This window comes from Anguilla anguilla, chromosome 6, assembly GCF_013347855.1.
Source record: "Anguilla anguilla isolate fAngAng1 chromosome 6, fAngAng1.pri, whole genome shotgun sequence".
In the NCBI taxonomy this organism is placed as follows: Eukaryota; Metazoa; Chordata; class Actinopteri; order Anguilliformes; family Anguillidae; genus Anguilla; species Anguilla anguilla.
Genome location: NC_049206.1, coordinates 35,806,942 through 35,833,098, shown reverse-complemented (window position 1 = coordinate 35,833,098; position 26,157 = coordinate 35,806,942). Strand labels below are relative to the sequence as shown.

Genomic DNA, 26,157 nt, shown 5'->3' with positions numbered 1-26,157 from the left:
TCAAACAGGAACAAAGCTTTACGTTTGACATTATTTTTAAGACCCCTGGCATTAGAGATATTAGATATTAGAGACAAGGACGTATAAAACTATGAAAGCTAAACATAGAACACAATCCTATACTAGACAAAATAGAAGACTAGTTATTCTCTTAATCAGAATAAAAACGTAAATAAGGTGCATAACTCAGCAACAAGATTGCAAGTGCAAAAATAGTCTACTAGGTTCAAATATATTTCTAACAGATATTTAAACATCCATTTAAGTAACTTCAAATCTGTTTCCCTTCTTATCTTATAATGTTAACTATACTTTAGACTTTGAAAAGGATCAATATTCCTTAAGACTAACGAAAGGTGTCAAGTATACAATATGGCAAATCCAAAAGAACGAAATAATAAAAAATAAGTTACAGAAGCGTAACTCACCCCATCTAGTGGAGGAACGTTGTATCAGCACTTGTACACCCACTGAATAGTTTTAAAGGTGCAGTGTGTAGAATTGGCATCTAGCCGTGAGGTTGCAGATTGCAACCAGCTGAATACCCCCCCTCCCCTCACCCCTCCCTTTCCAACGACGTAGGAGAAGCTACGGTAGCCTGTAAGTTCCAAAAATGATGTCATCATCTACAACAGCAGCGAGAAGCCAAGTGTCAAGCAATGAGGTTACTTGATAGATTTATAAATTGTATTTAGTTATTTAGTCTGTAAAACTATAGGTCATAGCTTACAAGTAAGATAGCGATTATGATTGTTAATTGTTCCGCATTGTGGTAGCGTTTTATTGCTAACGTTAGCTGCTTTGCATGGTAAATCATAGAAAGACATGTGTCACAAAAACGAATACACTACTAACTAACGCTAACATTACAGTGTGAAATATCCTTATTATAAAATACCACTAACCTATTTAAAGACACTCAATTTAAAAAATAACGTATATAACTGAAATATTTTGAGCAGTAATACTTACAATGATGAAATACTATCTGTTTTCAATAGATAGAGATAGAAATATGTCATTGATTTACTGTCTCTATCTGCTTCTGTCTTACACATGATGTAAGCTAGGTCTATCAGCAAACATATGGCTAGCTATGTCCAGAAGTCCTCAATAATAATAGTATTTTCCAAGAAATTACGAAAAATTGTTAACATTTCGTTATGTGCAGCGTATTTTACTGCTACCAGATGTGAATGCGTAAGTGAATGCGATGATAACAAAACTTTCGATTACGCTGACAAATGAAACACTATTCCAAAAGCAAAATTAGACATGTTATACATCATTAGAAAGTTTATACTCTGACCTATTGAATAAATGGATTGTCATTCACGCCAGACTGTACTAAAAAGGGCGACAACTCCATAAACAACACGTGTGGTATTACACACAGCTACTGGAAGGTACCCAGGCATCACAAATGCGCCCTCTCTAGACCCGTTTGTCCATTCTGGGCTAATGTAGAAAGTCATGGCGGTGCAACATGGCGGCCTCCGTGGAAGAGGACCCGCTCCCTATGTAGATAAAATGGCCCATTCTAAGGTAACGAAAACACAACGATTCTTATTTTCATGGGATTATACACTAATTAAAACATACTTATGAATATGATATTCCATTTCTGCCAATTCCGTTCTGCTAAATTCTATACACTGCACCTTTAAAGCTGTGTAACAAACAACTAATGCAGCAGTATTAGTAACATAACATTTCCCATCTTAAAGAGCATCTCAATTCTTTCTTAAAAAGAAAAAGAAAATCCAGGCCAGAGGTTATACTTGTTACACAAACTGAGATCCCTGAAACATAAGCTGGCTTGACTAAACGTCTTTCACAGTGATTTTACCTTCAATAATAGCAAAGAAGTCTCGAAATCCTGCCTTTTTCCCCTCCTTCCTTGCTTTGTCTACTAAAGACCACAGTTTATTCCTGGCATCTTTGGTACCTTAAGGGAGATCTTCGAGGGCCTTCTCTTCAGTTGTTTCAGCATAGCAGATGTTTTGGCATCTCTCCAGATCTTGTCCCTATGGGTGCGAAATGTAAATTGCACAATTATGCGTCTGGAGGATCGTGTGTCTCCAGAATGAGGGCCAAGCCTGTGAGCGATGTCCACCGAAGCGGCAAGCTGATCTGCAATATCCGGTGACACTTTGCTGAACAGGTCGATGATTATCCGCTTCACATTCTCCCCGGACTGTTCCTGGATCCCAGCGACTCTCAAATTCCATCTCCCCTTGTATGCATCTAGTTTGTTGCATCTGTCATGAAGCACACTGTTATATTTCTCCAGCTTCTCAACCTTGCTCTGGAGAGTATCAACTTTATCAGTGACATCTTCTGTGTTTTACTTGACGGTTTCATCAACAGAGCGTAGTTTTCGTAGAGTTTCTTGCATTTTCTCTAATCTTTCCATCCTTGTCAGCATGGCGGAGTTAGACTCACTGGTACAGTCGGAGTTTGGCTTGGACTTCTTAGCAGGGAGCTGGTCAGGCGTTGGAGGTAAAGGAGTTATTCCTGCTTCTACAAATTATGGTTCCAAACTTTTCTTAGCATAGTCATGCATTGTAGAACGAATATCTTCGTCCACCTCCGTTTCAAACACAATGTTCGCACTTTTGCCGGTTATCGCTAGCCATACGATAATTTTCAAATCTTAAAGAAAAAGGAAAATTGAAATGTTTTGCGTTATTTTTCTTTTGAAAAAAATCAATCAAATGTAGTTAACGTTGGTTGTTTTAAACTAAAAGTATTTAAACTTGACCTAGGACATTGTTGCAGTGTAATGCATATTTTTTGCAGAGCTACTACATAGATATGTTACTGCGACGCCATCTTGGTTGCGCGCCCCCCCACCCCCCCCCCCAGCAGAGTAGTGCAAAGCTTAAGTGTCCCAGTGGCGTCACTAGGGTTGGTGACACCTGGTGCGGTTGATCATTGGTGTCACCTGATGTTGTCAAAGGGGGGGGGGGGGGTGTTGCTGGCGGGTGTTGTCGACAAGGAGGGGGGGGTTGGCTGGCTGGCGTGTGTGGGCGCAAGGAATTGCGTGTTATACATTCAAAGGACAAACCGCTTATAAAATTAATAGCCCTAATTGAATCAACTGGCAGTAAACAGCATCGGAGAAATTAGCCGTTTCAAACCGTCGCTACACAAAGCACTGCACATAAAGCGAATTGCCAGTCATTTCAGTGTCACCCCCCTTTGATGGTGTCATCCGGTGTGGTCTACACCCTCCTAGTGACGCCTCTGGTCCCACTTCTGCTGATGTTGCACGTTTGCTGAATCCACCCTACCTAATAAAAGTAAACTTAGTCTCCTAGTTTTTTTGTAAGGGGAGTCATATTTCAAAAAGGAAATTATCAAAACTCAATGATAAATAGTTTAACAAACATCATAGCTAAATGCATTGGAATGACTCATGCATGTCTGACCCAAGCCACTGTCTGCACATTCACTCTTCATGTGCCCTCCAACAAGGTAAGGCAGGTTGTGGCAACATTATGTTTCATTCCATTACTGAGTCCACGCAAATGTAATGTTAACCTCATGTTAGCCAGCTAATGATATTTGAGATTGACTGGTGTTGTCACAACCTTTAGCTAGTTAATGTTTGCGCTACTTTCAGTAAAAAAAAAAAAACGTATGGTCATAAATGGATGTGCTGTATGTTAACGGCAATCACTAGACTAACTTTAATTCTAATTAGCTTAATGTTTTGTGGCAAATCACATGGGAATCTCCATTCAAAAATATTTTCATGGTTACAGATAGCAGCAGCAAACACTTTCCTGTTTGGCTAATAACAGCTATCTAACGTTAACTAGCTAGCTTAGTTCATCTTGGGTTGAATAAGCAGTTGCCATAGCCAACGTTATTTAGCTTGCCTCAATGTGCTTTCTCAAATTTGATGGCACTTATTTCCCTGGGTTGTGGCAAACAACGTAGACACCTCATCTTGTTTGAGTTGTTTTGTATGCCAAAAAAGGTAAGCCTTTCTTTTAAATAAGGCTATGGATGGTTGTCAGTGCACTGGCACCGGAAGTGGGCTCATCGTGGCTCTCAATAGCCATCTCCGCTTCTGCCATTTCGAAGTCTCTGGCTAACTACAGCTACAATCAGTGACTTTTAGCTGCTAACTGACACAGAATGAGATTCACTAGCCAATGCAGTCATGTTGGCGCTGTGCAGCGTTCATGCCACGGTTTAGTCAAGTCAGTGTATAGGCTACCACATCTGATGAAAAACACGTTTTCAACATACAAAATTTCCAAGTTACTCACACATACAAAGCACTGTCTATACGCCATTTATTCAAACTGCCAAAAATTAGCCTTCAATTAAAAGTAAAATAAAAAAATAAAAATAAAATATTTGAAATGTGTATTTATGTGTTATTATTCTATCTGTCTCTGAGGCGCTCTGAAATGTGCATTCTCTGCTAAGATGAGCAATGGATTGGAATATGTGTCTGACGCCTATTTTAGCTGCAGCACGGAAGCTGCATACACGCCGGACCATCTAAATGCTGTTTTATACTTTCGCGTAGTCTGCATAGTTTCCGTTGTGTGCGGCACTCGCGGAGGGCCAGATCATTTATACATGTGCGGCATATTGCACAGGTTGCGCAGGCCATGTGATTAGATGAATTCGTGCCAATGCTTGGACCCCTCCGAACGCCGCTTGCGGCTTTAATTAGGGGCCCAAGCAGTGAAGCTGGTGGAACCCTATTGTATCTGTTAGGATTATTAGGGTCCAAGCAGCGAAGCTTGTGGAACCCTATTGTATCTGTTAGGATTATTATTAGGGGTCCAAGCAGCGAAGCTGGTGGAACCCTATTGTATTTGTTAGGATTATTATTAGGGGTCCAAGCAGCGAAGCTGGTGGAACCCTATTGTATTTGTTAGGATTATTATTAGGGGTCCAAGCAGCGAGCTGGTGGAACCCTATTGTATTTGTTAGGATTATTATTAGGAGTCCAAGCAGTGAAGCTGGTGGAACCCTATTGTATTTGTTAGGATTATTATTCTTATTTTTCTGAGACTCAGCAACCATAAGTTGTACACCAACCAAATTTGGTGGGTGGGTTCCTATGGCCCCCCACTACTCAGGCACTACAAATCACCTATGTCGGCCAGATGGTGGCGCTATAACAAAAGGGTCATGTTTAAAAGGTCACAACTCCCACACCGTAAGTCAGATCAACACAAAACTTAATCGACTGATGCATCTGAATGTGCTCTACAACTTTGCCATTGGGAGCACCTATGTCCGCCATATTGTTTGCCCGCCATTTGGACTTCTTTATTAGTTGGAGTGGGGAAGAGCTGGAGCTCCAAATCTAAGTGTTACGACATCTAGTAAACTTCTTTACGGCAAGCGACATCCATGGCGACGCAAGTAATCCGACACCGTAGGGTCTAGTTTTTATCAGTGAGGGGAGGGTCTGAAAGTCGGGGAAGCAATGGAAGACAGTGCCAGCCAGGGTGCATGCTAGGCTATTAAAGGTTTGTTAGTAAAAGCTTTTTGAGAGGATGAATACTTTTCTTTGGCATGGATCCATTTGAAGACAGTATCGGGTGAGTTTGTTTAGTCTTTAAATCTGTCATTATGCTGAGAAATAGCTAATCCATTTTATTGGTAGGTTTTGAGTTTCTGTGCACACGCGCGAAAACACGCTAGTATAATAAAACAATGATGGCAATACATGTATAGTCCGCTTCGTTCCGTTGCTACCATAACATAAACTATCTTGTGTCTACAGCTGCAGTTTCTCGCTGCAATTTCTAATATTGAATAGAAACAAAAGACGCAATTTATGCTGTAGTCTGCCACTGTCTAAATAAATAATACGGTACTCCGAGCGCAGGTAGCAGGGGTGGCGAGTTTATATTTCGTTTTTTGCTACTAAAAGTTTGTTAGTAAAAGCTTTGAGAGGATGAATCATTACTTTTCTTTGGCATGGATCCATTTGAAGACAATATCGGGTTAGTTTGTTTAGTCTTTAAATCTGTCATTATGCTGAGAGAAATCGTATTCTCAATTTAATATCTAAATTGACTGTTAGCTTAGGGTTGTAACTAGGTAGTTGTTTCGTAGGTGACTTAGTCTTAACTCATCTTAACTATTGCTTGTATTTTTGCATAGACTGCGTTGTTGCTGTTCTTGTTTGTGTTAGTGTTAATCAGTTTAACCTACAGGGTCCAAGTTGAACTATGCGGTTGTTCCCTGCACTTGGAACGGTACTTCTCTCTAGGGTTTTCGACACACTTGTTCCTGATTATGATTATACACTTTGTTGTACATCACTCTGGATAAGAGCGTCTGCCAAATGCCTGTAATGTAATGTAATATTCCGTAGCAACAAGATAAACCCGACATTAGCCCTAAAATATGCCAATACAGCAGTGAAAACGCTGCTCACTGAATAACAAAATAAACGAGACAAAGTTTTTTAAATTATACCATGTCATTCTACAGTCAATATCTGGGACTAAACATTGAATTAATATACAATCTGACCATTGGTTTTACGCGTAGAGATGTCCCTTTTGCGACTGAGTGGTCATATATTGTCTTGGACAATCCGTTTGTGAAATATACGCGCATTTGTGACGCCTGGGTCGGCTACCTTCAAAAATAGCTGTGCGTAATACCACACCTGTTGCTTACGGCGTTGTCGCCCTCTTTAGTACAATTTGCCTTGATTGACAGTTCATTTATTCAGTAGGTGAGAGTATAAGCTTTCTAACCATGTATAACATGTCTGATTTTGCTTTTGGAATAGCGTTTTATCGGTCAGCGTAACCAAAAATTTTCTTATATGCCAGTGTCTAAATAAATAATGTGGTAGGCTACTCTGCGAGCAGCACGCAGGTCGCGAGTTGATATTTCGTCTTTTGTTTCATTTTTTTCTCAATGTCCTATCTATTATTTGAAATGTGTATTATTATTCTATCTGTCTCTGAGGCGCTCTGAAATGTGCATTCTCTGCTAACCTGAGAAATGGGTTGGAATATGTGTCTGACGTAGAGTTGCACGGTATACAGAAACTTCAGCACTTTTTCGGTACTTAAAAAAAATGAAACTGTTCGGTACAAGAATTTTCTGACATTCGGTAGTTTTGTGTCAAATGTAAAAGCCAGGGAAATGTGTCTCCCGCATTACTGCTTTAGAGGATGAAAAGTGTAATTTGTCAGAATCTTTGCTAGATGGCAGTAGCAACTAAGGTTGCCAAGTGAGGTGACTTGCGCTTGTGCACTCAGCTCGTTGATACAGCGCAAGCTTCGACTCAGTTCACTTCAGTAGCAATAGGTGTTCCAATTTGGAAATATTTTATTATAGATAGATGCTGTATTGTTAGTAAAATATGCTGTTTTTAAATCTATTTAAAGGTGAAAGACCTTTTTTAAAGATTATTTGGTTTACAACTGTTTCATTTTTGAAATATATTTAATATATTTTTCTATTGTTTAGTGTTGTAACACTATAGGCCTATGCTTATTAATATGTTGAAGAGGCTTCAACTTAAAGGTTGTTAATAAACCAGGTTGTTAATAATCCATGAATTCAAAAATGAGGTCAACCCTTGTGGACATTACGTTTCTGATCTATTAAGGTAATTTCAGTATCGTTAGGTACCAAGTATCTAATCAGCATCGTTTAAGTTTCAAGTATCATTTCAGTATTGAGTATCGTGATACTAAACCTGGTATCAGTATCAAAATAAAAATTTTGGTATCGTGACAACACTAGTGTGACGCCTTTTTTAGTTGCGGCGCAGAAACACTGCAGCTGTACATACACGCCGGGCCATCTAAGTGTTACGACATGCCATCTAAGTATTTCGACATAGTAAAGGCCTTTACGGGAAACGGCCAGGACACATCCATGGTGACGCAACTAAGTCATCAGTCTTAGCACAAATTTGGCCATAAGTCATCAACATTTTACTACGTCAGACACATATTCCAATCCATTGCTCATCATGATATTCAGTAGATATGTTGGGTGAAGGTATATGATCATGAGGACAAAGCCATTTTAAAATCGCTCCATAGGGGGCGCGATAGTGCCAATGCATTACCGTCATTGTTTTATTATACCACCGTGTTTTCACACGTTTGCACAGAAACTCAAAACCTATCAAGAAAATGGTTTAGCTATTTCTCAGCATAATGACAGATTCAAAGACTAAACGAACTCACCCGATACTGTCTTCATGCCAAAGAAAAGTAATTATTCATCCTCTCAAAAAGCTTTTACTAACAAACTTTTAGTAGCCTAGCATGCACTCTGGCTGGCATTGTCTTCCATCGCTTCCCCGGCGTTCAGACCCTCCCCTCACTGATAAAAACTAGACCCTATGGTGTCGGATTACTTGCGTCGCCATGGATGTCTTCCAGCCGCTTGTCATAAAGAAGTTTACTAGATGTCGTAACACTTTAGATTTGGAGCTACAGCTCTTCCGCACCCCAACTAATAAAGTCCAAATGGCGGGCAAACAATATTGCGGACATAGGTGGTCCCAATAGCAATGTTGTAGAGCACGTTCAGATACATAGGTCAATTAAGTTTTGTGTTGATCTGACTTACGGTGTGGGAGTTATGACCTTTTTTCGCATGATCCTTTGTTATAGCGCCACCATCTGGCCGACATAGGTGATTTGTAGTGCCTGAGTAGTGTGGGGCCATAGGAACCCACCTACAAAATTTGGTTGCTCTAGGACTTATGGTTGCTGAGCCTCAGACACTTTTAGCTGAGAAAAATAATAATAATAATAATAATAATAATAATAATCCTAACAAATACAATAGGGTTCCACCAGCTTCGCTGCTTGGACCCCTAATAATAATCCTAACAGATACAATAGGGTTCCACCAGCTTCGCTGCTTGGACCCCTAATTATCCTAACAGATACAATAGGGTTCCACCAGCTTCGCTGCTTGGACCTCTAATAATAATAATCCTAACAGATACAATAGGGTTCCACAAGCTTCGCTGCTTGGACCCCTAATAATAATCCTAACAGATACAGTAGGGTTCCACCAGCTTTGCTGCTTGGACACCTAATAATCCTAACAGATACAATAGGGTTCCACTAGCGTCGCTGCTTGGACCCCTAATTATCCTAACAGATACAATAGGGTTCCACCAGCTTCGCTGCTTGGACCTCTAATAATAATAATCCTAACAGATACAATAGGGTTCCACAAGCTTCGCTGCTTGGACCCCTAATAATAATCCTAACAGATACAGTAGGGTTCCACCAGCTTTGCTGCTTGGACACCTAATAATCCTAACAGATACAATAGGGTTCCACTAGCGTCGCTGCTTGGACCCCTAATTATCCTAACAGATACAATAGGGTTCCACCAGCTTCGCTGCTTGGACCTCTAATAATAATAATCCTAACAGATACAATAGGGTTCCACAAGCTTCGCTGCTTGGACCCCTAATAATAATCCTAACAGATACAGTAGGGTTCCACCAGCTTTGCTGCTTGGACACCTAATAATCCTAACAGATACAATAGGGTTCCACTAGCGTCGCTGCTTGGACCCCTAATAATAATGATCCTAACAGATGCAATAGGGTTCCACCAGCTTCGCTGCTTGGACCCCTAATGAGGAGACATAGGCTGTGTCCCAAACCGCAAACTTCCATGCTCCACACTACCGTGCTCCGGAATACGCACTCCAGGCAATGCTTGGGACTACGCACTCCGAACCATGGAAGTGCAGTAGCACGGAGAAACAGTTAAATGAGTGGGATGCACTTCGTGACGACATCTGACCCATAACCTTTAACCTTTGCCATAACTATCGGTAAAATTCCGGTAAGAAACCTGAGGGGAATAACGTGAGAGTGAGAGGACATATCGACCATCTGAAATGCTACCGCATTTATTTCATATTTAATCAAGCGGACTGGACTCCGTTACCTATTTAAATGCAAGTCTTGTAAAAATTACACATAACTGTCTAAATGGGAAAAAATCCAACTTAATACATATACATTTTAGTTATATTGATATACTAATTAATTGCATAATCGCTAACATTAAGTAGTGCAAATGTCGCTTCTTCTTAATGGCTATTTTGCTTCCTGCTACTTGGGTTACAACTGTGAATATGTAACGGATTGCTAGAAATGCTAGTAGGGACCAGCCTTTTTCATATTAACCTGAAATACACAAGACGGGACACTTCTACAATATGATCTCAAGTAAAGACAAGTTCCATTAATCTCTATGCAGTGGCAGATACACGTCCCCGTAGCAACTAAAGCTAGCACTGGGCGACCTCTGACATATTTCCCGGCACAGAAAGTGCCTGAAAAAAGTGCGAAAGTACTGAAAAAATTACCTCCGGAGGATAACAAGGACGTTTTTTTCTACATAACTAGGTACAGGTTGTTACTTATATTTCGCCTATTTTATATAGACTACAGTTGAAAATCTTATGTTTTTCTGTCTACCGAACGAACCCGGTCGATAGATGTTCACACTAAAGTAGTAGTAGGCTACTGAAATATTATGATCTAGACTAACCAGCAGGCTAATATCAGCAACTTTTTGCGAGCTAGCCACTTCAATTGAATTCTCCTTTTTGCTGTCAGAAGAGCAGTGGAAGGCAACGATAGCTTGGAAAATATTAATTGCAGTTTGGATAGCTTTCAGTGTACTGTCAACCCCATAATAAAGTTGCCATTTCATTGTAAACAGTCGTGTCTGTTTTTTCATTATTTTCGCGCTGTATACTTTCGCGCTGGGTACTCAGGCAACATTTATGGAGCCGGTCATGTTTGTGGTGGCTACTCCATAGGGGTGTATTTCAAATTAAATGAAAAGATGGGCAGTGGCGAGGATAAAACGGCAGTTTATAATTCAAAACGGGAACTGACGATTAGCACCGATGTATTCAATATAGCTCGTTACACTTAAAAGTACATATCTTTAAAATAAAAAAAACAACTGATACTTTACATATTGCGTTATTCATTAACACTGTACCACTTTATTTATATACCAACTCCTGTGTACCATTTTCCTATGACATGATTTCAGTTTCCAATCCGAGAGAGTAGCCTACACTAGACTGTCATCCGCCATTACCGTTGTTTTTGACCGTTTTCGCGAAAGGAATTATGGTATTTTTCCCAGTCGGGGCATGCACGGATGCACACTTCAAATTTTGATCAAATGGAGTGCGCATCCGGGTACTTTATCCGTGCTCCACACTACCGAACTTCGGTTTGGACTCGCACTCCAAGATGGAGGCATGCTCGCTATGCGCACTCGGAGCATGGAAGTATGCGGTTTGGGACACAGCCATATTCTTTGTGGGCTAGGAGCATTTCAGGCAGGAAATAGTAGAAGGAAAAAGCGCAAAATCCCCTAATGCTGGCCCCACACTAGAGGATAATTGGGCCGATTTTGTGCCCGATTCGCTCTTCCCGACAATCGCGGGGGCGTTCCCGATCCGAGGTTAATCTGAACCGATTATCTGACCAAATGATCCTGTAGTGTGAGGGGTTTACAGACATGTTACCGACTGGATCGGAGTCTTCCTGATCTCGAATCGTAAATATCAAACATGTTTGATATTTACGATTTGAAATCCTGTAGTGTGAAAGGAACATTGATGGAATATTGAGCAGAAACCCGCAACAGCCAATGAGAGGAAGCTGACCGGGAAGCGTCACCAACCAAATATATATCGGCTTGCCGAAACCGAAGTTCTCTGCTGATGATATTGTTTTATACTCGATGCGGTTAGGCAACTGCACGTAGCAAGAAAAGTATCAATGTTATTGTACTATGTATATATGTAATTATTGTAACGTTGTGGTCTCCATGGAGACGGGGAATCAGCTTGCGGAAATAAAATAAGTCCCAGGAATCGCCACTCTGAAATCGTTTAGTATAAACGCAAAGTGTGTGGTCCTGCGTCTGGACTGAATCGTCTGGTGTGTGTTCTTACAATTAAAATATAAAAAATCGGTTAAATGTCGTTATGTCTGTGGTCTCCCACGTTTTTAAAATTTTGGGGCTTTATTGTATGGATGTGTGAAGTTGTTTGTGAATTCTGTTGAAATGGGGTCAGAAAGTGCAGAAATTAATGTTTTTAAGGACTGAGAGTCTGTGGTCATTGTGGCTATTTCTGTGGAGAACCCTGAAAAGTGACAAACTCTCGTGATGTATGGGGCACCCCACCCCACCAAGTCATAACTTGGCAGGATCTCATTAAAAAACATGTTTTAAATTTACAAAAATGCCAAGTTACTTAGTTACTTACAAAGCACTGTCATTCAAACAGGCTAAATCTAGGCCTGCCATTAAAAGTATTGATATCAAAATGATGCCATGTTACTGTACGACAAACAATATAGGTCATTTTGCCTGACAGAAATTAAAGAAGCTTTATTCCAAAGCAATGATACCCAACGTCTCCTAAATTGTTTGAAGCCACTTGGCCCTGTGTGCACAAGCATACAGTATATGAACAGGCCAAACATATGTGTGGATAGGTTTGTAAGAGTCAAGATTGATTGAATATGCGTCAGAATTTCCCATTTTTATCTGTATGTATGTATTTAGCTGCCCAGACTTTCTGTTGCATGAATGATTGTATGTTTCTTGGTATAAATGTCTGTTTGTAAATGTGAATGTTACATGCTGCAAGAGTCCCCATGGGGATAATGAAGTATTGTATGTATGTATGTACAATATTTATTTTGCATTCAGTATTTATTGTAAGTAGTAAATTTACAAGAAGTTGTACATTTAGTGAAATTAACTTGACAACTAATAAACATATATTTTCTGGAGGAATATGCTTTCTGTAGGTATTCACCAGCAGTTTTGTGCATTCATTTTAATGTCTTGAATGATGCAATTGTAGTTATTTTATACTTTAATGTGAGACAAAGTGTAAATGACAACATTGTGAAATGGTAAGATTAAACAAGACCAGGTTAAAACCTAGTATATGGCTGGGACCTAACAGTGTTTCCTCTAGGATTTTTTTCAGCAGGGGGGAAAAGGGTTCTGTTGTACCTAGGTGGTGCACACATGCCGCTGGCGTTGGAGTGAACATCAGTAGGTCATTTTAAAATATGAAATAAAATGACACTTGACTGCAAAAAAAACATTAGAACATATTTATTGACATCTGTTTATTCATACATAATGCCTCTTTTGCCCTTTTTCCACCAAAGCATTTCGAGGGCTGGTTCGGAGCCGGTGCCTAATCGCGAACCAGTTCTTCCATTTTCAACAGCAAAAGAACCGACTCTCGGCCAGGAAAACTGGTTCCAAAGCAGCACCTACTCTTAGCTGGTCTAGAACCAAGAACCGCTTTCATCAGAGGCTGGGGGCGGGATTATCGTGACCAACCAAGACCAACTAAAACTTTGTGACCACCGGGTAGAGTGAGACCAAGTGGCAACAACTCGCCTCTATGAGTGAAGCCTTTTACCCCCAGTGGCTACTGCGTGAACTGCAACGCCTGGTTTCATAAAGAACAATGGGGAAAGCCTGAAAAGAGGCTCATTATCTCTGAGGACATATAAAGTCAATACATTTTTTACACAAGAAATGATGGTTTAACTAATTAATCCCATCCCTTGTAATGTCTCCCCTGGGCCTGATTTTTTAAAATAATTCAGCCAAAATTCTCAGATCTGGGTTAATTTCAGTGCGTGCAATGTGGCTTGTCCTACCACCGTATGACCATATAAGGATTTCCCCATCCTCGCAACCAGGCAGAGTGCTTCAGCGGAAGGTGTGATGCTGTGTCGTTTTATTCCGATTAGCTAGCTACATACGATCTCATCATTTAAAAGTCCAAGGTCCAAAAATGTTGTGTGCTGCATTCAACTGTACTAACCGCTATTCTAAGGATTCTTCTCTCCAGTTCTTTCGGTTAATATATTTGAGACATTTTCCGAAACAAGGTTCTATGTCAAAACGCGATTTCTGACCAGTTTGGGGTTTCAGTTGATTCTCATAAAGTCTCGTCTTTTAAAATTTGTCTATGTTGTTGGGGAAATCAGATTTGTAAGCAGTTTTGAAGCTTCTTTAAGAAGACAAGCTAGCGGGATTTACTTAGCTAGGGGGAGAAAGCTTACTGTCTTGCTATGGATCTATCTGTTTATCTAGCTAACTTGCTACCTCGTGATATATCTGTCTAGCTATCTAGAGTTCTGTTATCTATCTGTCTATATAACTAGCTAGGTAGTTAGAAAAATTGATAAAATAGATCATTACCTATGCAAATATCTTAACACTAAACATATCTTGCACAATTCACTTTTTTGAAATGTTATGACAGTACGGTTCTGTGGTTGCAAGGCCACGCTTGTTGTCCAGACGTGGGCGTGTCTAATTAACTTGTAAAGTAGTCGGGGTGGATTTTCCTATAGTCGTGGACTCCACTCTTTCGCTCCACTGCGCTTGCGTTGGTTGCAACAGGCAGTGTGGCTGCGCCCTAGTTTGGGCTTCATGCGCCAGTGAGCACTAACCATAGCAAATCAGTGGGTGATGTCATGAAGCACTTCGTCCATATTTTTATATCTTTTTATATTTTTATATTCATATATTGGTAACAGCCTGTACCTAGTTATGTAGGAAAAAATGTCCTTGTTATCCTCCAGTGATTATTTTTTCAGTACTTTTTTTCAGCGATTTTTTTCTGTGCCGGCAAATAAGTCAGAGGTGGTCCAGCGCTATAGCTTTTGGTTGCTAAGGGGACGTGTATCGACCTCCCCATATAAATGAATGGAACTTTACATAAATTTGCTAGCATACAGTTTAAGTGTCCTGTCTTGCGACGTGGTCGCTATCAGTACGTCTAGGAATCTGATATTCACTGTTTCGCAGGATGCAAAATAGGCGTTAGGAAAGCGGTTCAAAATTATGCAACGCAATGTCTGTGCCATTGGATTTAATGGGTCGTGATGAGATAATTCTGAGTGTATTGCTTGTCTTAAAGTTGATATAGTAAATAAGAGGTTCCTCCAGTTTTTCGCGATGCAGAATTTTCGGAATTCAACACTACTTAAACAAAATTCCGCATTTTTCCCGACGCTGCATAATTCCTAAAACGGTGAATTATTTTTACGAATTATGCAGCGTTGGGGAAAATGCTGCATTTTGATGTTGTGTTGAATTCCGAAAATTCCGAATCGCGAAAAACTGGAGCGACTAAATAAGGCTGTAATAATATAACTAAATGTATATGTATGAAGTTGTTTTTTTTACATTTAGACAGTTTATTATGTGTATTTTTATAGGACATACATTTTAATAGGTAACAATGGGAAAGCGGAGACGTATACAGACGTATACAGTGACGTAATGACGTGGCTCTCAAACCCGTGGAAAAGCAAAGCGGTTCTTAGAAGGTTCACAAGTTGAACTAACTGCGAACCGGCACTAGCACCAGCCCAGAAGCAGCACTAGGTTCACATTGGTGGAAAAGAGGCATATGACCCACAACTTACAGAGGGCACTGTATATTAGCCTCAGTGGCAAAGTTTGCAGCCTGGCTGACAGCCATGGGTGGACCCTTGTCTTGTCTACCCATTTAGGGTCCCAGCCAGATAGCCTGTGCTTAGTCTTAATTTTCCTTCCTCTCTCCTGTCCTCCTCCACTCTCCTCTTCAATCATCTCTTTCTGCCCTCTCTCCTGCTTCACTCTGCTCTCCTGCTCCACTCGCCTCCACTACTCCTGCCTGTGTACTTGTCTAATAAGTTTACATTTGAGAATGAGTAACGTTAGATAATTCTCTCACATCACAAATAGTTGATCACGCAACCAGTAAGAACATTAAAATATTGTAGTAGCCACCACTAACGTTACATATTTTAGAACTAGAAGGCATTTCTTTCCCTTCAAAACTTCGAGGCATAGCTAAGAACCTTGAGCCCCTCTCTAGTGAAAGTAACGTTAGAGCGAGAGCACATTATCGACCACCCGAGGGGCAGGACGTGTATCGACCACCTGAACCGCTAGTGTATTTACTTCATAATTTATTAGAGAGAACTGGACATTGTTACCTATTAAAATGTAAGTCTTGTAAAAATACACATAATAAACTGTCTAAATGTGAAAAACCAACTTCATACATACACATTTAGTTATATTAATACAGCCTTATTTACTATATCAACCTTACGACAAGCAACACACTCTGAATTATCTCATCGCGACCCACTAAACCCAATGGCACAGACGTTGCTTCATAATTTCAAACTGCTTTCCTAACGGCTATTTTGCGTCCTGTGACTTGGGTTACAACTCTGAATATGTATCATGTATCATATGTATAAATACATTAATCAGTTTATTCCTCATTACCTGTGATTTAAAAAGCTACAGTTGAGGCCAAAAGTTTACATACACCTAGGCTAAAGATATTCAAACGTTTCACAACTGCACATTTCATGTTATCATACATTTCTTTTGGAAAGTAAATTTTAAAACAATCGATTTGAGAGGCTTATTTCAGCTTTAATTCACTATATCAGAATTTCAGTGGGTCAGAATTCCATTTGTGGACTGAACTGAAAAAGCGTGTCTGAACAAGGAGGCCCACAAACCTGACTGAATTACACCAGTTCTGTCAGGAGGAATGGGCAAAATATTCTGGCAAAGTATTGTGAGAAGTTTGTGGAAGGCTACCCCAAGCGTTTTATTCAAGTTAAGCAATTAAAAGGCAATGCCACCAAATACTAACAAAGTGTATGTAAACTTTTGACCCACTGAAAATCTGATATAGTACACAAAAGCTGAAATAAATCTGTCTCTTGGCTATTATTTTGAAATGACCTCTTACAGAAATAAAGTAGATAATTGACTTAACACAGGAAATGTATGGTAACATGAAATCTGTGGAGTTGTGAAAAATAGAGTTTTAATGTCTTTAGCCTAGGTGTATTTAAACTTTTGGCCTCAACTGTAAAACTCAAGCTAGTTATCTGACATTTTGCTCATTAATACATATTTTCTTGCTGCTTATTTATTACAACATATCAACACTGGTATTGAAAAGCTACAAAGTGTACTGGTTTTCACTGTTACCAAGCATTGATCAAGTTGTGTTTTATAATGTCAAATGTTTTTTTTATTTAAAATGTCAAGTCCAAAGTTCGAACCCTCAGTCTAACGCAGGGCTACTCAACTCCAGGTCCTGCAGGCCGCAATATTTGCAAGTATTTCCTCTATCCATGCAGTGAAATCAGGTCATGCAGTGCATGGTTGGAGCAGATATCTACAGACACTTTGGCCCATAGAACCTGGAGCTGAGTAGTGCTGATCTAACATCTACAGACGAAACTGAGCAGAATGCATGGATTAAGTCTTGACCCATAGGCCTCTGCACACAAATGTGTCATGACCAGGTCTGCGTTGCACATTATTTGTATGTTCAGATAACTGTGAACAGCACAGTCAATAGAACTATGAAGCGCAAGAAGGCAAGTGTAAAAACTAATACAGTACCTCCAGTATTTTGTCCTTTTACATGTTAAAACTTTAAATGAATTGAGATATTAGTTTCCCCCTTCACAACACAATACATAATTTGAATAATTTTCAAAAGTATTTAACCCCCAGAGTCAACACTTTGTAGGCTTTTGCAACAATTACAGCTGAGTATGTCGGGTATGCTGGCATTCTGGTACTTTTAGGGCCATATTCACTAAGGATTTGTAGGGCTTCTGTATACGCTAAAGAGGCAATTAGGATTTTTCCATATTTACTTAAGTGCCATGTCGGAGGTTTGTGCTGGTAAAATGAGAAAAATGTGGCATCCTTAAAGCTTGCATATTTGGCTTAATGTATATGAAGTTTTTTTTCACTAATGAGAGAAGTTAACATTTTAAGGTGGCAGTGCCTATCCATTGCATGTATGGATCCTGTCACCTTTCCAAAACCTGACTTCACCAGGGTTGGAGCGGTACAACAATGTTGTGTTGCCATGTGCAAAATATATCTTAAATACTGGCTGTGCATTTAAATTAACTTTCTGTAGCTGTGTTCATTTACATAATGTAAGGCGGTTTACAGAAGTGCACTCCTTATCAGATGTTAAAAAGAAAACACTCTTTACTATGATGACAGGAAGTCAGCAAGTATGATAAAGAGACTTAGTGCTCAGTTTCAAAACATCCGATTGGATCTGCATCATGCAAAACTAAATTTTTTGCTCCATAATAGTGTAATCATGTTTTTTATTGTTGGAAAGCTGATGTCATGGGGAACAAGTTATCTCAGCTACAAAGGTTAACCCAGTGTGTGATATACTTACATCAATGGCGCAAGCAGAATCCATTATTGTACTGTTTTGTCATGATTGTGTCTTTATTTGATGACTTGGGGTGCAATGGTTCAGGGAGACTTTTTACTCATTTCCACATATTAGAATAATAGTTAAGTCATGAAAACTGTGAAATAACACAATTGGAATTATGCAGTGACCAAAAAAAGGTAAAACAAATCAAAACTGTCTTATATTTTACATTCTTCAAAGTAGCCACCCTTTGCTTGATATCAGCTTGGCACACTCTTGGCATTCTCTCAACCAACTTCATGAGGTAGCCACCAGTGGTGCTTTTCCAAAAGTCTTGAAGGAGTTCCCATATATGCTGAGCACTTTTTGGCTGCTTTTCCTTCACTCTCCGGTCCAACTCATCCAAACCATCTCTATTGGGTTTAGGTCAGGTGACTGTGGAGGCCAGGTCATCTGATGCAGCACTCCATCACTCTCCTTCTTTGTCAAATAGCTCTTACACAGCCTGGAGGTGTGTTTTGGGTCATTGTCCTGTTGAAAAACAAATGACACAAACCAGATGGAATGGTGTGTCGCTGCAGAATGCTGTGGTAGTCATGCTGGTTAAGTGTACCTCCAATTCTAAATAAATCACCAACAGTGTCACCAGCAAAGCACCCCCACACCATCACCCCTCCTCCCCCATGCTTCACGATGAGAACCACACATCCATACATCCGCTCACCTTCTCTGCGTTTCACTAAGACAACCAGAACCAGAAACCTCAAATTTGGACTCATCAGAGCAAAGGACAGATTTCCACTGGTCTGATGTCCACTGCCTGTGTTCCTTGGCCCCAGAAAGTCTCTTCTTATTTGTCTCCATCAGTAGTGGTTTCTTTGCAACAATTCTACCATGAAGGCCTGATTCACACAGTTCCTCTGAACAGTTGATGTTGTCATTTCTCTTTGCTAAGTTGAATTGTTCTTTCCATATTACTAGGGGTTAAATTGGGGGTGGACGCGGGTGAACAGCGTCCACCCACCTTTGGTAAATAATTTTGACTGGCAGTTTTACAAATAACTATGACAATCCAGTCCATTTTTCGTATGCTCCAGTCCATGTGTTTCCTCTAGCCTGTTACTCGCGCAACCAATCAAAAATCTGAAGAAATAAAACTCAGGAGGAACAGTTGTTTATATAGACAGGCACAGAAAGAAAAATATCATTGATTGTCTTGATTGTTTGGAAGCGGACGCGGTAGGTAATTTCATTAACATGTAATTTCATCTATGCAACATTTTAAAGAGAGATTAATAAACAGCCCCCATGAACGCCGGCTATTATTAACGGCAACTTTGATTGCTTGAGCAAAATCAGCAGGTTGCTGATCAGCAGAGAGGTAGAATTGAATATTTCCCACATACATTACATTTTATTCAACGGCAACTGGTGAGCTGAAAATTGGTGGGGCGCAAAACTTTCCTTTAAACTAATCATTGATCTCAATCTGTTTTCATTAGTAATTTTCCTTTATTATCAAGCATGCCAACGATCGGACTAATCAAATGGCAAGTGGCCTAACACACAGCGTCTTCATACCGCGTTAGGGGGATTAAATCATACATTCAATTTATCCATTAAAAATCCGTTTTAATCACCAAGTAGTCTACACTAGGGATGAGCGAGTACACCATTATCTGTATCTGTATCTGTTCAACCAACAAAATTATCTGTATCCGTATCTGTGCTCGGAGTGGGCGGGGCTTAAACCGGAAGTGGGCGTGGCATAACCGGAAATTTGTATGTTAACGTCTTAGCAAAACCCCTAGCGGTCGGCACGCCGGCGTGCTGAGATTACTGAACTCAGACATTCAGTGCTTCTGCAAACAAAGTATGAGTTAAAAACAGAAACGCTTTGTTTTAGTTTCATTAGTAGACGATACATGACAACTATGCCGAATAAGGAATTTCGCCGCGCCACCATTGTCGCTCTGGTCGTTCATTTAACACGCACCCCCTCCCTGCAGTCTCATCTAAAAAACACCCCCCACCCTTGACATAATGGACAATATTGTCTATCTTGGCATTCATAAAAATATTCTTTCACCACTAAAAAATCATATTCCATCATAGCAACAAGAAAACCCGACAATAGCCCTATACAGCAGTGAAAACACTGCTCACTGAATAACGAAATAAACAAGAAAAAGTTTTTAAAAATGATACCATGTCATTCTACAGTCAATATCTGGGACTAAATATTGAATAAATATACACCCTTACTGTTGGTTTTACGTGTAGAGATGTCCCTTTTGAGACTGCGTGGTCATATATTGTCTTGGACAATCCGTTTGGGAAATATACGCGCATCTGTGACGCCTGGGTATCTTCCAAAATAGCTGTGCGTAATACCACACCTGTTGTTTACGGCGTCGCCGCCCTTTTTAGTACAGTCTGGCTTGATTGACAATTCATTTATTCAGTAGGTGAGAGTATAAGCTTTCTAACGATGTATAACATGTGTGATGTTGCTTTTGGAATGGAGTTTTATAGGCCAGCGTAACAGAAAATATTCTTAGCATCGCATTCACTTACGCATTCACTCTGTTAGCATAAAAATACGCTGCACCTAACGAAACGTGGTCAACGATATTTCGTAATTTCTTGTGCGCTAAGGGGTTAAAGCTATGACTTTTGAGTGGGTGGCTATCAACTTGTTTTGCAACGTGGGCTATGCCGCGAAGCATATGCTGGGTGGAGTTTGCCATCAAATCAATGTAAATTTGGCCCTGACTGTATGCCGGCAAGTGCATTTTTCCCGTGGGTGCTCAGCCTTCTCCGTGGGTGTTCGGGCCCAGAAGCACCCACGGCGCCTATGGCGTAAGGTCCTAACATACACATAGAACTCTGGATATCTACACCCCATAGTCACTCGGTTATAAACTAGTGTCGTAGCAGGATTAACTATTGTATTTTTGCAGGCTACACAAGCCAGAGACATGTCCGCATCTACCTAATTAGATAGTGATCCATGTTTAGCCACACTACCCACTACCCACTAAGGCTGTCACAAGTGCCATGAAATTGAGTTTGAATATTTGCTTTTGTAATTAGTCAGCGTTCAAATATATTCGAATATCATTTGCCTATAATTAACAAAAATAAACTGCTTATTGTCGGGCGCAATATGCACGTGACGCTCCCTCCAAACTGGCCTGCGCATTATTTTCCACAAGCGGGCAGTAGAATAGAGGACATCGGTGAACTTTCATACTAGGTTACTACATCTGGGGACTCATTTATAAAACGTACTTTAGATCAACTGTGTGGCGCGTACGTAGAAAATCACATCAAAGTAGTGATTTATAAAATGTCAACATGACTCTATTTGACCGTGGAAACGGCTGTGGCTCTACGTCAGGTCTTCACTTGATGTATGCACGCAAGTTCATTTTATAAGTGAGCCCCCTGCAGTTTCTATAGCCTAATGCGCAAATGAATAAAGCACTTTCTTGTGGATGTCATTTGCCACAACTCGGCATTTATTAATCACAATAATAGGGAAATGATTGTTTATAGGAAATCCCTGTTTATTTCTTAACACAAAATCTATTCAAACGGCTAATACCTGTAGCCTAAAACAACATAAATTACTTACTCGGTTTAGTTTGTTTAACTTCTTTCATCATCCAATTTTTCTCAAAATCAAAAAGAACATTATTTAGCCTAAATTGTTAGCTGACCAGTAACCTTAGCACTGGAAATGAACTTTGTGTGCATGAACATGATTTGCCGCATGAAATTAAAGCCTGTATGTTTATGTTAATTACAAAACGCGGAATCAAAAACGCGATCCAAAACTAATATTCGAATGCTGAAATTTAGGTTCAAACTAAAAAAAAAAAAAAGATTTTTGAATAGTTTTCGAACTTCAAATATTTTTTGACAGCCCTACTACCCACACTATCCCATTCCAGTAGCACCAGGTAAGACTATACACGGTCCATCGCTACTAGGATAATTCCACTGTTTGGTTTGCGGAGGGGTTACAGTTGGTGACCTTGATATGACAAGTTTTGATTTCTTACTGTTGGTGACCTTGACGCACCATTTAGTGTATCTGATGGGGTTTCTTACAGTAACCAGTCTTAGTAAATACCCCTGCTAAATTGAAAACGTGAGGAAATGCAGAATTTTTCAGTGCTGACAGTCATTAGCAGCATGCTTAGTAAATATGGCTCTTTGATTAGGCTATTTTAGTTCATTCGTCCATGCAAGTTTCCTACAGCTCTACCAAGTTAGACAGAGAGGATCAGTTGACAGCAATTTTCCGGACATACCACAGATCTATATTTGCATAGTATGGGTTTAGGCTGGGCCATTCCAGAATATGACCTTCTTGTTTTTAAACTCTTCCGTTGTAGTTTTGGATTTGTGCTTTGAGTCATCATCCTGTTGGACCATAAATATTTGCACTAAGTGTAGATCTTTTATGGAATGAAACAAGTTCTCTTCTAGGATTTGTCTGTATTTAGCTCCACCCATCTTGTTCTTGATGATAGCAGGCTGTCCAGTCCCTCTTTCTAAAAAGCAGTCCCATAACATAATGCTACCACTGTTTGATGGTAGGGATTGTTTGGTTTATGCCAAATATAGCACTTTGTTTTCAGGCAAAAGCTGCCAATAGATTATGTCCTGAAATGGCAGAAATGATGTCAGTTGTCCACAATAATACTGTGTATCTGTTTCAATAAATAATTGGTTAAATCAACTGTCCTCTTCATGTTTGCCACTGCAACTGCTCATACTTGATGTGTAGTGTGGAGGAAAACCCCTTCTTAGGTTCGGTGGGTGAGTCGATGATGCAAGAATAAAGACTAGAAATTATGATTTCTTCTAATAACCTTTTTATTCTCTTCAATCAATAATCCTTTTCATGTACGTAGGCCTACGGGAGGTCTCCAGTATCATAAAGATACATAGAGAGCTTCCTCGCATTATGTTTTACATCCTTTTTATACAACCAGATCTCCTCCTACCCTGATGTATCTTCCCTTTAAAATAACCAATCCCAGCCTAGGTCAAACTTATGTTTCATCAGTTAGTTTAACAATAACTATTATATAATCTTCCATTTTAATCAATAACAAATATTTCACTGCACACACTTACAGAGGACTATATATGCATGACTTGAATAACAAGTATTTGTCCTCATGGTTAACAATTGTTCCATCTTCCAGTTCCAAAGTACACGCACTTTACATGCATTCACTACATGCTGTAATCAAACTGAAATATTGACTCATATACACACCACCATGTTCTAACAAATTATGTTTATATCATTACCGTTGCCGTGATTACTTTGATTTTCATTCATTCATTTTAATAGAATATAATCTATACATTTACTAGATATAGCAAATCAGTTCTTTCTAGGTCAGTATCCTTTCTCTTCTCTTACAACTCAAAGGTCTTCTCCACAAGACTGTTTCCCAACAGAAGTTACTTACAAAATTCCACTAAGTAAATGTTTACAATTTTCCCTCCTGCAACTGGGGTTCAAAGATTCTCTAGGTAGTATACATCAGTGTACAAGGAGACCACTGTCTTTCCTTAGTTACAAATAGACATAACACAGAATACCTATTGTTCTTCAGAGATCATCCCATAATCACATACATTTAAATATATTCTTGATCAGTACAATCTTTAATAAGAAGAAATGTAAAAACATTAAAAGAATGAAGAAAACCCATACTTCCACAGTAGCTAAACAGATCAGATCATGCTGATCATGCTGCTTACAGATAAAGCCGTTTTAGCTCCTCAAATCTTTAGACTGTAGCTCATACAGTTGCCACCAAAGTTAACACCACGTGAATATTCAGCACCATCTCAATGTGAATCAAATTTTGTTTTTTTTTCTCTGTAAATAAATAAATATTGTGACTGAGTGTGCCAATATGTGCCAATGTCGTGCTTGTTTCCCGGTTGTATTTCCTCCACTTTAGCTAAAATTAGCATTGGTTACTGAGCATGATTCATTCAACTTGAAGAATAAATAATTGATATAAATCCAAGATGCAGAGCTTTGTATATCTGTGTGTGTATGTGTGTGTGTGTCTGTCTTGTCTGTCTGTCTTTTGCACTGTACAAGAAATGCTGTGGCCTGTTTCATATTACATTTGTCCTTAACTCTGATTTACTTACAATTGAACATTTGAAAAACAAAGTTTTTATTAACATTCAGTTTGGTGAGTTTGTTTTAGCGATCGTCAAACTAGCCAAACTGTTTGTGAAGAAAAAAAAATTCCTTCTTCAATTTTAGTCAAAATTAGGGGCTAATTTTGATTGAAGCACTGTCGTGTAGATAGCGTTTACCAGTACCCCATTCTTCAAGTTTTCCGCTGTACTGTTCAACACATTTCTGACACCAATGCAAGACTAATCCAGATTTAGCAGCAGAGGTATATTACCCTGTGCGTCATTACTCCATACTTGTACGTAATGTACATAATAAAAATGTGTTTTTGATTTTTGTCTGCAGCTTCTGGTAATGCGTGATAGAAAATGACTTTTTCAATTTCAGTTAAATATTTTTAATCAGAATGAATTATCAAAGGTTAGTGAGGTACAGAACTACCAGATCCCTCATATGCATGCTTAGGGAAAGAATGCCTTGGACGATTCTGGTAACTACAGAAAATATGGGTAAAATTCTGTATTTCTGTTCAAAATGTCATGCAAGAAGAAAAAAATTACATTACATTACATTACAGGCATTTGGCAGACGCTCTTATCCAGAGCGACGTACAACAAAGTGTATAACCATAACCAGGAACAAGTATGACGAAACCCCTAGAGAGAAGTACCGGTCCAAGTACAGGGAACAACCGCATAGTTCAACCTGGACCCTGGTGGTTAAACTGATTAACACTAACAACGAGAACGGCAACAACGCAATCTATGGAAAAATAAAAATAAATAAAAATACAAGTAGTCGTTAAGACTGGCGCATCAACTAAGTCACCTATTAAACAGCTGCCTAGTTACAACCCTAAGTTTAGTCATTTACAGGGGGGGAAGGGATGGGGAGAGGTGCAGCCTGAAGAGGTGGGTCTTCAGTCGTCGTTTGAAATGGGTCACAGTCTCAGCTGTTCTGACCTCCACAGGGAGGTCATTCCACCATCGTGGGGCCAGAACAGAGAGGAGACGTGTTCTGGAAGTGCAGGTGCGAAGAGGGGGAGGTGCTAGGCGTCCTGAGGTAGCAGAACGCCTAGTAGTAATTTAGAAATTACTACTAAATGTCGAGTTGAATGACAAGTAAATACTACTCTTTACTTCTTTATACTGAAATGTAAATTTTCTCAGAGTCTTTGTGTGTATTTGCATTTCTTATTTTGTAGGCTGGGAGGAACCATCTCTGCCTATAAAATCGTCCCTGATGAAATTGACGAAATTAAGGTAAGAGACATGCCTCCATACGTGGTTCTATGGTAGCTCGTATGAAGCTGCACCTGGTTCTGGTCCTACATGTATATCACATAAGACCCTGCTGTTATCTCTATTTCCTAGGAGACCTTGGTAGACTGGTGTGATGAGAAGGAGCTCAACCTGGTCCTGACTACTGGGGGAACTGGATTTGCACCCCGTGATGTCACACCTGAGGTATGTGTGCATAGGTAGTGAGGTACACACATTGAGTGCATTGAACAATTTTCCTTAAGAAAAGACTTAACATTTTCAGGGCCTTCATTCCAAAATATAAGAACACATTTTTTTTTGCAAAATATGTTATGGTGATTAATATTCCACAGTTTTTAAGATCTAATTGGGGATCAGGCATAATGTTTAATATATAAAGACAAGGGT

The 26,157-nt window shown here is 39.6% G+C and overlaps 1 protein-coding gene across 4 annotated transcripts in view; it reads left to right on the top strand.

Annotated features, from left to right (window-relative positions):
• LOC118230618 (gephyrin) overlaps positions 1-26,157 on the top strand; it is a 396,841-nt gene that overhangs the window by 200,372 nt on the left and 170,312 nt on the right. For all 4 annotated transcript variants that reach the window (XM_035423780.1, XM_035423781.1, XM_035423782.1 and 1 more), the window contains exons 3-4: positions 25,692-25,749; positions 25,861-25,953. In XM_035423780.1, coding sequence (XP_035279671.1) covers positions 25,692-25,749; positions 25,861-25,953 — 151 coding nt within the window. The remainder of the gene's footprint in view (positions 1-25,691; positions 25,750-25,860; positions 25,954-26,157) is intronic.